General features: G+C 62.4%; 2 protein-coding genes across 5 annotated transcripts in view; both read left to right on the forward strand.

Moving 5' to 3' along the window:
* SLC38A10 (solute carrier family 38 member 10) overlaps positions 1-4496 on the forward strand; it is a 40129-nt gene extending 35633 nt beyond the window's left edge. For 2 of the 3 annotated variants that reach the window (XM_064522832.1, XM_064522833.1), the window contains exons 15-16: positions 476-655; positions 989-4496. In XM_064522832.1, coding sequence (XP_064378902.1) covers positions 476-655; positions 989-2157 — 1349 coding nt within the window. In that variant the 3' untranslated portion in view covers positions 2158-4496. The remainder of the gene's footprint in view (positions 1-475; positions 656-988) is intronic. The other variant, XM_064522834.1, reaches the window with a different exon arrangement.
* A 2531-nt stretch (positions 4497-7027) lies between these two features.
* TEPSIN (TEPSIN adaptor related protein complex 4 accessory protein) lies at positions 7028-13259 on the forward strand. Of its 2 annotated transcripts, XM_026118533.2 has the most exons (13): positions 7028-7141; positions 7450-7522; positions 7655-7746; positions 7919-8012; positions 8234-8301; positions 8455-8533; positions 8710-8781; positions 9344-9550; positions 10001-10175; positions 10578-10691; positions 10950-11028; positions 11299-11433; positions 11848-13259. In XM_026118533.2, the coding sequence occupies exons 1-13, from the start codon at positions 7100-7102 to the stop codon at positions 12358-12360; spliced, it is 1743 nt and encodes a 580-aa protein (XP_025974318.2). In that variant the 5' UTR covers positions 7028-7099; the 3' UTR covers positions 12361-13259. The 2 variants fall into 2 exon arrangements, with proteins under 2 accessions (XP_025974318.2, XP_064378905.1); XM_064522835.1 differs by lacking the exon at positions 10578-10691.
* Positions 13260-13342: the final 83 nt, after the last annotated feature.

Raw genomic sequence — 13342 nt, forward strand, 5'->3', positions numbered from 1 at the left:
GCTTCTGACTGAGCAGTTAATGATGAGAGCTTAGCTTTGACCCCTCCACCTATAACGTTTTTAGAGAGCAGTGACCTGAGTTAGCACCTGCATCAGTGAGCAGCTATTCTGGGCTGTCGGCTATCCTTCTTAGCGAAGGCACTCCGCAGTGCTGCTGCTGTGGTTGCCATCAGTGCAAGAAGCAGAGCTGTACCACGTGCTCCCCTCCCTCCTGCCGACCTGGCACTGGTTGCAGACTCGGGCTCGCTTGCCGAGGAAAGCCACCGCAGTAGCTTCAGTGCTGAGACTATTAGTGAGGTTTTTAGGTCATGGATTTGAAAAGGGAATTTCCTCTTGTTCAAAGGGAGGACATGCGATGAAACAAACCCTGCAAGAGTGATGCCAGAGTCCTTGTGTGTCCTGGCTGCTCTGCAGCTTTCAGTGGGTCTCATTTTCTTCCATCTGCTTATTTATTTATTTATTCATTTTTTTTTAGAAGCGGAGCAGGCAAAACTGCTTGATCATGCTGTGCTGCTGCAGGTGATCAAAGAACAGCAGGTACAGCAAAAGCAGCTACTTGATCAGCAAGCAAAACTGCTGGCTGTGATTGAAGAGCAGCACAAGGAGATCCACCAGCAAAGGCAGGAGGAGGGAGGAGAGGAGAAGCCAAAACAAGGTAAGGATATTGCCAAAGAGCGTGTTTGCTTGTGAGTTGGTCACTGCTCAAAATAGCTTTAAAATCAGGCTGGGGGAGATCTGAGTCCCTCTGGCATGTGGCAGGATCCACTCTGCAGAAGCCACTTCTGATCGTGTCGGACTGACCGTGACCTCTGAGGTGGGGACCCCCCCATGTCCCCGTGTGTAGGGATAATGCTCTTCCTCACAGCTCACCTCGTTCTCCTGTGTGGTCCTTGCACAGGATCCCGAGTGCAGGGTATGGTGGTGGGAGAAGGGAATCGGTCACTCGTCATGAGAAAAAGACTTTACATTTCAGCTTTTTCTTCTGCAGCAGAAATGCAACAGGAGCCTGCCGTGGCACTCTCCAAGAGCAAGGAGGAAGACAGCCCGGGAGCTAGACAAGACGCTGCCGCAAAGCCGGTTGGTAAGGAGCCGCTGGAGCACCCTCTGCAGGGGCTGGGCAGGCGGCCTGCCGACTCAACCGAGCAGCGCAGAGCGACTGCAGGAAAGCTGGAGGAGGCTGGGCACAGGCGTGAGATTCCTGGGGTGCCTCCCAAGGACCTGAAGGTGCCACAAGAGGAGATAGACAGAGCTGTTAAAAAAGCTGCAGAGAATGGGGATCCCCTTCCTGGCGATGCCCAGCACGTTCCAGCGGCCAGAAACCACCTAGAAAAGAAGCCCTTGGCAGAAAATGTAGGAGGTCATGAAGCCAAAGCCGGAAGAGACATCCATGAGAAGAATTCCCTGAAAGCTGTGGAAGTAGCTACAGCTCACATCCAAAGAGAACAGTTAGGGGCTGCCAAAGTTCAGGGAGTAGTAGGAAAGAGTCTGGAAAGAGACTCGGGAACAGACCTTAAAGCCAAAGCACTGAGTCAGGTGGAGCCCAAAGACCTGGCACTTGCGCTGGACTCCTCAAGTAAACTGAACGTGGCAGGGAGCGAGCAGCGCGTACGGGAGCGTCAGAGAGCTGCAGACGCTGAGAGGGGTGAGGGTGCTAACGGCAAACTGCCGCAGGCCTTGCAGAGGGACCTGGCTAGCAAAGTGGAGGTGAAGAAAGAAGCTCCTCGGCAGAACGTGGTGGACATGGTCCAGGATCCTCAGGGAAGTCCGAGCAAGCAGAAGCATGCAGATGGGAGCCTCTCAAACGAGGATGAGAAGAAGCCAGATGCTGAGGACACTGCTGCCCAAAAGCCTGAGAAAGGAGTGGCTGCCCACGGGGACCAGAAGCTGGACCATGATGTCAAACCGAATCGGGACCTAAAACTGCAGGCAGACCTGGACCTCCGCCGGAGGAGACGTGACCTGCTTCCTCGCGAGGAGGAGGAGGAGGCTGCACAGGGGGCGGGGGTCTTCATTGGCCTGAATCCCCTTCCAGATGTGAAAGTAAACGACCTTCGGAGCGCTCTAGAGACGCGATTAAACCAAGTTGCGGAGGGAGCTCAGCAGGTGGTCCACAGCCGGCAGATCAAACAGATGACACAGGCAGATGGGAGCATGTGAGTGGGGTGGTCGCGCTTGGTGGGTGGCTGAGGGTGTTGGCCACCGGCACAACGCTCATGGGCTCAGTAGGGAAGGTTCAGGTTAACCAGCTGCTTTTTTGGCCAGTGTTGCTCAGACAACGGTCAGTCTAAACCAGCAGCACTTTGTGGGATGCAGTGCTTGGTCCGTGGGGTCTCCTTGGTCCTGTGAATGCTGTCCAGGGGACTGCGGGCTTCTCCAGTCTCTGCAATGGTAACACCTCCCTGTGCGTGCCTAGAGGTGGCCGAGGAGATGGCAACCGTGAAAGAAAATCTCTCGCTGTCCTCTGGCTTTCAGAGGTTGCCATCTAACTTGGTTCCCTGCCAGGCCAGCTTTCAGGTACCTTTTCAACTTCTTGTTCATATCGAATTGCCTTCTCCATCTGGCTCTCATTTCCCCTTTCAGAACTGAGGCAGTTCTCCATGCGGTTCCCCACCTGCTCGGAAAGGCTTCTCCAGCGAGTACACTGGGTCCCTTAGCCCAGCCTGTTTGGGGCTTTGGAGCAGGGGTCTGGGACTGCAGGCAGAGGGGAAGCAGGGAGAGATGCACATCTCCTCTTGGGAGGTTTTATTCTGCTTTGGAGTTGCATCACTTCAGATTGGGTTTAGGACTGGCTTAGCTAATTGCTTTGGTATTTCTTTTGAAATGGGAGCTGTTAGTCTTGCATGTTTAGGGGATAGTTGTGGTCTAGGAACCTAGTTTAGTAGAAATGCTGCCTTAAACAGGCACAACTGCTGCTGTTGTGCTGCCTCTACTCCCAGGGATTTAATTGGCCACACACTAGCAATAACGAAGAGCTTTGCTCTCTCCACCCTCTCCGGATGCTCACACTCTCATCTGTGCTTTTAAGCTTGACTTCTCCTGTCCAAAGTGCATTATGAAGCTCAACCCGGGGGCTGCAGACTGCCCCCCAAACCAGCTTGACTTTCTGCAAGAAGTGACTAATATTTGGGAGCAAAAAAACGTGGCTTAAAAGGGTGTTCTTGGGGGCTTGGCTCAAGCATACCTACCTCTTCTCTCTGTTACTCGATGGAGCGTGTTTGTTTTGTGTGTTCTTCACAGCCCCTTTGACAATGTGTTTTACATCTATAGATGTCAGTACTCCGCCCTGGTAACGTGTTTTATGAGCAAGAAAGGGAAAAACTTCTATGAGAGTCCTGGTTTGTTTCAGGCTCCCAGACGGTGATTCATCCCTCCTTTTTTTTTTTTTTAATCCTGACTTGCGAATGTAAGAAATAAAATCCCAAAGCTCTCACTAGAATGGCTGATATTTCCCAGCCTGGAGTCTACAGACCTCATCACTGTGGTGGTTTTTATATCCGTATCTCGAAGTGTCTTTGGTAAACTAGCCTCTCTGTGTTCGTATCTGGCGGGATTTCTCGGAGCCAGGGCTGGGTCATTACCGAACGTGTGGAACTGTTGCACTGGTTCTGGTGAATACCACGGGGAAGGCGCTGCCTTCGGTCTTGGGTACTTTGCCCCCGTTTGTCTGCTCCAGCAGTCGGAGATTGCAGAGTGTCTGGAACGTGTGCCTGTTGTTTGAAGGATGTCATCTTAATCTCCAGTTAAAGTGACACAGAGCCACAGGGCAACAGCCACGGATTCAGCCAAACTGCTTCATGAGGACCATCTGTGTTACTTCCACGTGCATCTCAGATGTGACTGACATAGCCTTAACCCTCAGGACTTCCTCCATAGTACGAGCGAGCTTCTCCATTACGCTGTCTTAAAGCACAAACGCCGTGGTTGGGAATCCTTGGACTGCGTACGGCAGGAGGATCGCTCTGCAGGCGTCCCGTGCCAGCGCTCGTCAGGTGCAGGTGAAGCAATAGACTGCTGATCCCATTCCTTAGTGCAAGTCTGCACTGGGGAGACTGGTTCGTGCTTTGTCCCCTGCTGCACTAATGAGCCTTTATAAAGTGAAAGGGAGCTGGAGGAGGAGCTGGATCCCCCCCCGCTTCTTGCACTTTGCCAGGTACCAGGGTCTGTCCTGGGCTCTCCCATACATCCTACGTCCGCGTGGCAGGGTGAGGCCAGGCTCCTTGCCCTGCGGCATCAGGACGTGCCTGTAGCAGTGACGTTGCTTGGCATCGAGTCATCTGCATGAACATGAAGGACCAAAGATGCTCCTGACGTTCCTCAGCAAATGGAAAGAGAAAATGGCTGTGGATTCTGGGCATCCCCAGCCTCAGCTGGAAGGAGGCAGGGAGCTGCATTACCTCTCTGTGCCAGGAACTGTGTGTACTGGGTGTGGAGTGCTTGGCGGGAGAGACTGGAGGGGAGGCTGAGCTGTGTAGATCAATAAAATAAGCTGAAGCATTTTTATCTGAATTATTCTTTGTTTAAAAAAAGAAATCTGTAAGCCCTACTGAGCCATGGGGCTGTGGCTCCCCTGGCAGGGAGAGGAGTCTGCTGTGCTCCATACCTGCGGGGAGTTACTTTGCCTAAGGAAAAAAAGGCTTTGTGCTTTCTGCTTTCTTTGAAGCTCTCTCTGCTCCACCCTTCCCTGCTGCTGTGGAAGAGGTAGTAAGAATGTGATCCTCCTCCCTGCCCTCACAGACACAGGGCCTGTCTAATTCGATGTTCACGGGATCAAGCAGCTGCGCTATAGCTGCTGTTAGAGCTTGAGTATTCAAAACCTGGCTGCAGGGTCTGCTGGCTTCCTTCCCTAGGTGTGTTGCACCTTGGACCCTCAGCTGTTATTTTAACCCAGTACTGCAGACTTGCAGGTCTCGCAGCCCTAAATGCTGGCTTCTGTGTTGCAAAATGGTGACCAGCTCTAGCAGAGCCTGCGCGGAGCTTGGGACCTTGAACTGTGCTTTGTTTTTTTTGTTACAGGAAACTTTGCTCTTTAGCAAAGCTGGAGCTCATACACAGCTGGGAAACGGCTCTGAATCAGAGACTCCAGACTGGGGGAAAGGATTAGAAAGGAGAAGGGAAGGTCTCTGTGAAGCGTAGCTTTAAAGTGAAGGGAGTTCTCCTTTGGCTTAGTGTAAGTGTCCGTAAGCCTGCTCGTTTCAGGCCAGGGATTGGACGGGATTTTGATCTCTGCTCTACACGCCAAGGCTGTCTCTCCAGTGACTGTTCTGCATTTCCTCTAAGCCTGGTAGTTCTTCTGGCTGCTCAGGGGAAGGGGAGGTGGAATCCAGCAGCCCCAGGGCAGGCAGATGCCAGAGACTTGTTCTAACAATAGAGCAGTTTGAGCACTGGCCAAACTACCACAGTGAACAAAAGGGGAACAGCTACTTGCTGGACAGTAGCTTGGTTTCTGACAAGCTGCTGATGGCTCTCCTTCACTGTTTATTTTGTAACTTAAGGACAAACTGACTCAGATTTTGGAGTTTTAATTTAAAAATATTTTTTCCAAACATCTATTTACATGCATCGTTTGAGAAACAGATGTACACAGGAAAAGCATTATGTGAAATGCCACCCAGGGCTTCCCTTTCCTTCGTCTGCTTCGCCCGCAGCACTGCTGGTCGCTGGAGCTGCCCGGCTGCAGCGGCTCGGACACCGGTGTGGCCGTACGGGCGCGCTCGGGCCCCTCACCGACCGCTGCGTCACTTCACCGCTGTCTTCGCCTGTGGAGAGAAGTGACGGTGATGGGCCTGGGGGGCAGCGCCGCCACCCCCGCGTCCCTCCTTGCTGCTGCGGTGGCCCGCAGCCACATTGGAGGGAAAAGGGGGCTGTTGTGCCCCCAGCCTCTCCTGCCCTCGGGGCTGTCGTGTCCCGGAGCAGAGCCCACTCATGCCGAGCGTGGTCCCTGCGTGATGCCACCACCTGTGGAGGTCGCAGGGGGCCGGGCTGGGCGTGGGGCCCGGTACCTACCGCCCGGGCGAAGCAGTCCTTGAGCGCCCGGAACTCCTCGGCGCAGGCGTCCCGCCGCAGCTCTGTGCTGCCGGCCGAGGCCGTGGCCACGCACCGGCCGTAGGCAGCTGCCTGCGGAAAACGAGCACAGAACCGGGCAGGGAGAGCGGTGCAGGGACCGGGACAAGGCCTGGACACTGGGACAGGGACAGGGACTGGGGCAAGGCCCGACCCCCGGGCACCGGGGCAGGGACCGGGACAGGGACCAGGGCAGGGCCCGGGACGGACCGGGGCGCCGCGGGGAGGGAATGAGAGTGGGGCAGACCGGGGCCATCGGGAGTGACGGGCAGGGGGACCCGGTAGTGAGACGGACCGAGGAGGACCGGGAACTATAACGCGGGGAACTATAACGGGACGGACCGGGGATGGGGGACGATGACAGCGGGACGGACCGGGGCTGCCCGGGGGTGAAGGGCGGGGGACCGGGGCGGGGGCGGTGCCCGAGGCCCTACCTGCTCCCCGCAGCCCGCGAGCAGCTCGGGGAAGCGCCGCAGCCGCGCCCGCGCCCGCAGCCACACGCCCTGGCCCGACATCGCCGCCGCAGCCTCACGCCCCGAGCGCCGCCATGGTGGCGCAGGTCCCCATTGGCCGCGCCCCCTGCTCGTCAAGGCGCCGGCGCCTCTCGCATTGGGCGCCGGCGAAAGTCCGCCTCTCATGGACTCGTTGATAGGCCAGACGCTCCGTCCGTCAAATATCTGCCCTGTGATTGGCTCCAATGTAAGGCCCGTCCCTCGGCCTTCTCAGATTGGCTTGGCTGGCCTTCTGAAATCGTGGATTGGCTACGAGTTCTACCCGCCTGCTGGCCCCCATCTGATTGGTCGCGTGTCTTCAGTGGGCAGTTCTGATTGGCTGAGATGCCGGTTGTTTACTTCCGCTCTCCCGCCCAGTAGCTGCCGGCGTCAGTCTCGTGGAACACTTCCGCCCGAAGCTCCGCCCTCCCTCTTCTCTGACTGGCTGAGTCAGGGCGCCTCGCACCATCATTGGTGCGTGGCGCCTTCCGGGAGGCGGAGCCTCGAGGCCGTGTTCAAGTCGGGCAGGGACAGGCACCGGGAGCGTCATGGCGGCGCCGCTGCGGGACCGGCTGAGTTTCCTGAGCCGGGTACGGACCGGGCCGGGCCGGGCGGGAGGGGAGAGGGCTGCCTGCAGGCGTGACGTCAGTCCGCCAGTCGTGATGTCACCGCCTCACTTCCCCACGGCGTTGCCCCCGCCTTGGCCCGGTATTAAAGCTGGGCTCCCTTGATGATGGTGCAACTCCTTCCCCGCCCTTCTGCTCTGATGCCATAGCTGGGCGCTGTGGCGTCACTGGGGGTGGCTGTGACGTCACTAGGGCAGTATGTCGTCACTATGCGGGGCTTCCACGGTGGCCGGGGTCGGGCCGTGGCGCCGCTCACGCCATTCCTCCCTCAGCTGCCCACGCTGCTCAAGGGCACTGCGGACGACGAGGCGCCCTGCCCCGGGTACCTGTTCGAGGAGATCGCCAGTATCCTTCGTCTCGCTGCGGGGAGGGCGAGGGGGCCAGGGGAGGGGGCCGGGGGGGGGACAGGACCCAGCCTGGAGCAGCCCCCCGGGCAGGGGGAGGTGTAGAAGCAGGTTCCCTAACGCTGCGCCCCAGAGATCTCGCACGAGTCCCCCGGCAGCAGCCAGTGCCTCCTGGAGTACCTGCTCAACCGGCTGCAGAGCAGCTCCTGCCACGTCAAGCTGAAGGTAGGTGGGGGCGAGCGCAGGCTGGCCGCCGCGTGGCTGCCCCGGCCGCGAAGGAGCCCTGGGGCTGGGCTGGGCTGGCACCGCCAGGGCGATGGGCCAGAGCACAGGCGTCACGGTGGGGCTGGTGGGCGGCTGCGGCTCGGCCTTCTTCCCCCAAGACCTGTGTCCACAGGTGCTGAAGATCCTGCTGCACACGTGCACTCATGGCTCCCCCCAGTTCATCCTGCAGCTGAAGAGGAATGCCGCCTTCATCCGGGAGGCAGCAGGTAATGGGCGAGGAGCGGAGGGGCTGAGGGCAGGCGAGCGGGCAATGGCCCTGCATGGTGCTGGGAACCGCGGCCTGGCTGGGTTGGGAGCCCGGAGTGACTCCTGCCCGCGGGGCCACTCCAGAGGCTGTGGAGCCTGGCACAGGGTGCCCGAGTTCCTGTGTCCCTGCCCTGTGCCTGGGAGCTGCGCGTCCCCCAATGCTCCCACTGGTGCCTTGCAGTGTTCACTGGGCCCCCGGACCCCCTCCACGGCAACAGCTTGAACCAGAAGGTCCGGCTGGCTGCGCAGGTGAGTGCCCACCCGTTCCCCCATGCCCAGGGCACTGAGCGGGGCCTGGAGCGCTGGGGTGGCTCTGGCTCCCGGCTCCCTCGCTCGGGCCAGGCCGGGGTGGCTGGGGCTCCTGCGGCTCCCTCCACCCCGCTCCCCCGTCTCTCCCTGCAGGACTTGGCCAGCGTTCTCTTCTCGGATGCGCTGCTCCCCCAGCCCGCTGCGCTGCCTGCCTGCCCCCTGCCTCCTGCGGGTACGTGCCAGCCCCTCGCAGCCCTGTCACCCCCGCGGGCTGAGCTGGTGGGGCTGAGCTGGTGGGGCTGAGCTGGTCCCCCTTGATGGAGCTGCGTGTGTGCAAGGGGGAGGAACAGCCGTGGGGGAGACCCCCAAATGCCTGTGCTCTCTGAACGTGCTTTGTGCCTCCCCCAGGGATGGGCTCCAAATCGAGCCCCTGCGGCTCCTTGCAAGGATTCGGCTTCAGCAGTGAGAAAAGCAGCTCCGGTAAGCTCCAGCTGCAGCCCCGGCTTGGTGCTGCCCTCACCAAGCCCCCGCCCACCCCTTGGCTGCTTGTAGCTCTCCCCCTTTTCAAGCTGCCTGGTGGATGCTGGGGCTGGCGGCGCGGTCGTGCGGTCAGCAGTGAAGGGCTCTGCAGGGCCCTTCCCTGCTGGGAGAGGTGACAGGATGTGGGAGGCCGGCTCGGGCTGGTGGCTTATCCAGGGAGCTCCCCTGGGAGCTGCCCGTGTGCTGCAGCCGGCTGAAGAGGAGGCAGCCATGGGACCTCCTCTTTCAGATGCTGGTAGTCCCCATTTCCCAGAGCTGGGAGACCTTCCCCTCCACCCACATCCCTGCCGGGGGTGGGCCATGCTGCGGGGGACAGATCTGGTCGCTCCTTGCCCACCTTGTCCAGCCAGTCAGTCTCTCGTGGCCCGTTTGTGCCAGGAGTCCGGCTGCCGGGGCTGTTCCTCTCCGTCAGCCTCTCCCCTTGGTTCCCTTGCGATGTCCTGAATGACGGTGGGCGCCGGGGCTCCCCTGGGAAGCGCCTCACGCTCTGGCCTTTGCCCAGCCTCCACAGGTGAAGCCCTGCTCAGCACCATCCAGCGAGCAGCCGAAGCAGTGGCCAACGCTGTGCTTCCCTCCCAGGAGGGGCCCCGGCTTCGCCGCAGGGAGCTCCATGAAGACACCTACCAGCCCGTGTCGGCCCCCGCTCCTGGGAGGAGCACAGCGGGGTCTGCGAAGCCGCCAGCAGCCGCGGCAGCACACAACGTCCGAGGTACGTCGCCCTCCCGCGCGGGCTGGGACGGCCGTGGGCTGTGGGGAAGGCTGGCAGGGATCCCACCGAGGCCCTGGGGCTGGGGGCCCCGCCAGGGCTGGTTTGGGCTCCTCCTGGGATCAGCGCATCAGTGATGGGTCTTGGAGAGGAACCAACTCCCGGCCGGGGCACAGCGGAGGCTGGCTGTGGTTGGCAGCAGGATGCTGTCCCTCAGCCGCTCCGTGGCCCTGTGTGGTGGTAACGGAGCCAAGCCGTTCCTTTCCCGAGCTCCCAGCACGGTTCGGAGACTCCTGGAAATGCCTGGCATGTCGCTGGGGCGCAGCCAGCTCTGGTGTGAAGCGGGGCGGCCTGCCAGGATGGGGCTGCAGCCATCACGCGCTCGTCCTGGCCGCGGGAGCAGGCGGGAGAGCGAGGCCCCGGCTCCAGGCTTCGCTGCTCCTTTCCCTGCAGTGAGTCACCAGCCGGGGCTGGCCGGGGGCGGCTGGGAGGAGACGGACAGCGGGCACAGCTCCCAGGACTCCTCGCAGGAGAACGGCGAGCTGAGCCGCACCTCCGACTCCTACAGCAAGTCGGGCAGCGACAGCCACTCTGGGGCGAGCCGGGAGCTGGCGAACGTGGCCGAGAGGTGAGAAGGGGGGGCATGGCGAGCTCCCGTTCCCCCATGTCCTTCTGGGGTGGTTTCCTCATCTTCCCGTGTCCTCGCATCGTGCCCTCTCTTTCAACTCCGTTAATCCGGAGTCCTCTGAAGCTGCCCGGTTGTGTTCCCCCGGGGTGTTCTGCCTCCCAGGCAGGGCGGCCTTTGGCCGAGGCGCTTGGGGCAGGGAAGCCGCCCTGGCAGGGACCCTCTGCAAGGCAGGAGGGCAGCAGCAGAGCCTGCAGAAGGATTTGGGGGTCTGAGCTGGGGAAGAGCCGGAGTGTGGAGCTCCCAGGCCCGTGCAGCCTCCCAGAGCCTGTGCTGGGGCAGCCCCGGGAGGGAGCAGCGCTGGCTGCTGCCACGCCAAGACGTCGGGACTCTCTCCCGGTGCAGGGTGGACGCTGACAGCCTGGGGGACTGCGTGCGGGAGGTGAGCCTGGTGACAGCGCTGACCCGGGGCGCCAGGGTCTTCCTGACCAGGGAGGAGGCACGGCACTTTGTCAAGGAGTAAGTTCCCAACACGTCTCCGCCTGGGAGCAGGGGTGCTGTGGGGCTGGTGCCGTGGGGCCAGGCAGGCAGCGCTGCGTTGGCATCGGGGGTCAGTGTGATCCCTTCTTGACCTCCCGGCTGCCTTGGCCCGGGTCTCTGGGGCTGAAACGCTCCTGGGCAGGAGGGGTGCTTGCTCCACGCCGGCTCCTGGGGCTCAGGGTGCTGCGCGTGGCTGGCAACGCAGGGTGCTGGCTGTAACCTCTGCTCCCGCGCCAGGTGCGGGCTGCTGAACTGCGAGGTGGTGCTGGAGCTGCTCAGCCGGGCCTTGGAGGACCCCAGCGAGAGCGTCCGCATGGTGAGTGCCGGCAGGGGCTAGGCTGCCCCCGGGGTGCCGCTGGGACGTGCCCGCGGGGCTGCCGGTGTTGCCCCTCTGCCTCGGCTTGTGCTGCTGAGCCGCAGTCTGGTTCCCCGAGAAGGGGCTCGTGAAGGGTTGCAGACGTGGGGTGGATGGACGGGTGCTGGAGCTGTTGCTCGGGGTGGGTGGGTGGGAGAAGCTCCCGCAAGCCAGGGTCTGGCGCGTTCCTGGCCGCGTGCCCCGGCTCAGCCAGCGCTTGCCTCCCCGCAGCGGTCCATGTGCGCCATCTCCTCCCTCATGTGCTCCGACCTGCTCTCTCTGGATCAGATCTTCGCAGTGACTCGACAGCACCTGCAGCAGCTCAGCCAAGGCAGCCCCGGCCCTGTGGCCAACCGAGCGACGAAGGTGACTCCTGGGACATCTCTGTGCCTCTCCCCTATGCGGGGGGTCCCCGGGGACTGCCTGTCACTCGAGGCACCCCCTCACTGCCCGCTCTCGGGAGTGGTTCTGCTGCGCTGGTCCCAGACAGGCAGGAATTAGCTGCTTGCTCTGTGCTGCTGCCCCGTCCCTCCCGGGAGCAGAGGGCCTGGGAGCTGTGAAGCTCCCTCCCTCCCCAGGCTGGATGCTGTTCCTGGGGCCTTGCCACCCTCCCCGGGAGGGGAGGTGGGTGCTGTTCTGCCAGCTGGCTGCAGCGGAGGCAGGCCGGGGCGGGCCCCAGGGCTCGGGTGGCCCCCCGGGGATGCTGTCTGGGGAAAGGTGCTAGTGCAGGGCCCTGCTCCCGATCCCGTGCTGACCCCCAGCTGCTGCCTCTTCTCCCAGATCCTGCGGCAGTTCGAGGCTCTGTGCAGAGGCCAGCCTTCACCAAAGAGCTCACAGCTGGACACGGACCCCTCTGCCCTCGCCGCGGGCTCGGCCCGGTGCACCCAGGACTTGCTGACGGACATCCCGCCCCTGGCAGGCGAGAGCATCCTGGAGCCCGTGAGCGTGGCCCTGCTCCCCGTGGCCGCCCCGGCCCGCGTGGGAGAGCCGGGGGACGAAGCGGAGCCCTGCGGTCAGTCTGGTGTCGCAGTGCCAGCCTGTCCCCGCGAGCCCGAGGCAGCGAGCAGACTGGGAGGGATCCCGAGGGACATGGCGGGTGCCGCTGCGCCGTCCCGGAGCCTGTCCCTCTTTGCCGGCATGGAGCTGGTGGCCCGTCCTGGCACGGTGCTCTCCCAGGACTCTCCCCCGGCAGAGCCGCGGACACTGTCCCATCCTGGGGACGCTGGTGCTTCGAGTCGGTCAGACGTGGAGAGCAGCAGGGAACCGTCTGCCTTCTCCTTTCTCAACATGTAGCTGCTGTCACGCTCCTGCTGCGGCTGCTGGACACAGGCTGCTGGGGGTCTCACCCCCCTCCTGCGTGGGGCCTCACCGGGTCTCCGTTAAGGGCATGGCCCCGCCAGGCCGCACGGCCCCTCCAGGACCCCCCCAGGCCTTCCTCCACCCTGCCCTCGGGGGGGGGGCAGCCAGCTGCTGACTGACAGGCCTCGGCAGGGCGACGGTCCCCGCTCACCCCAGCTATCCCCATCGCCCATCGCGCCCAGGGGGAAGAGTCCTCGACCAGCCCTGCACTATCAGCCCCGCCGGGGCGAGGGAAGGGGGGCTACCACAGCCCCTTCCAGGCTGCAGCGAGGTCCAGGGCGTACGACGGCCTCGGGTACCACAGCTTTAATAGGGTCATAATGTCACTGTCCCCCTTTCCTGTCCCAGCACGGCGCAGCACACGCTAACGGGGCACAGGCGCAGCCGGGGCCGGAGCTGTGAGTCGCCTCCAGGACCATGCGCCCGGCTTCTCACGTTCTGGGTCTTGGCACCGCGGCTGAGCCGCTGCCTGGGCTTTTGCTAAACCGCCTTGGTTTCCTGGGAGCGGCGGTCGCCGGCTCCTCGCGTCTACTGCCTGGGCGGCTGCAGGCTGCGGCCCTGCCGGCACCCCCGCACCGGGCTTTGGGTCAGGTCGGGGAAAAGCCCCCGGCCGACGCGGCCTCGGACCGCTCCGGTGCCGCCCGGTCTCGCCGGGGCGCTGTGGGGGCAGGACCGGCACCGCCTCGCGCCCCGGCTCCCTTTCCTTCCTCGCCGCTGTGGGGCCGGGAGCGGTGTTCCTGGGATGGGGAAGGGGCCGGGAGCGGCATTCCCGGGATGGGGATGGTGCTCGCTGCGGGGATTTTGTGAATAAACCACGCCGCCGGGCGTACTGACGCGTGCCTTCTTCTGGCCTGGCTGTGGGGCGGGGGGCTGTGGGGCTGGGCGTGCTGGGGGGCTCGGGCCGCCCTCCCGCCGG

Source organism: Dromaius novaehollandiae, chromosome 18, assembly GCF_036370855.1.
Source record: "Dromaius novaehollandiae isolate bDroNov1 chromosome 18, bDroNov1.hap1, whole genome shotgun sequence".
Lineage (NCBI taxonomy): Eukaryota > Metazoa > Chordata > Aves > Casuariiformes > Dromaiidae > Dromaius > Dromaius novaehollandiae.

Excerpts from the sequence above, each read along its gene's own strand:
- TEPSIN (XM_026118533.2), top strand. The coding sequence starts at position 7,100 with ATGGCGGCGCCGCTGCGGGACCGGCTGAGTTTCCTGAGCCGG. Across the intron at positions 7,747-7,918 it reads CCTGCCACGTCAAGCTGAAG|GTGCTGAAGATCCTGCTGCA; the intron begins GTAGGTGGGGGC and ends CTGTGTCCACAG. Across the intron at positions 8,782-9,343 it reads CAGTGAGAAAAGCAGCTCCG|CCTCCACAGGTGAAGCCCTG; the intron begins GTAAGCTCCAGC and ends GCCTTTGCCCAG.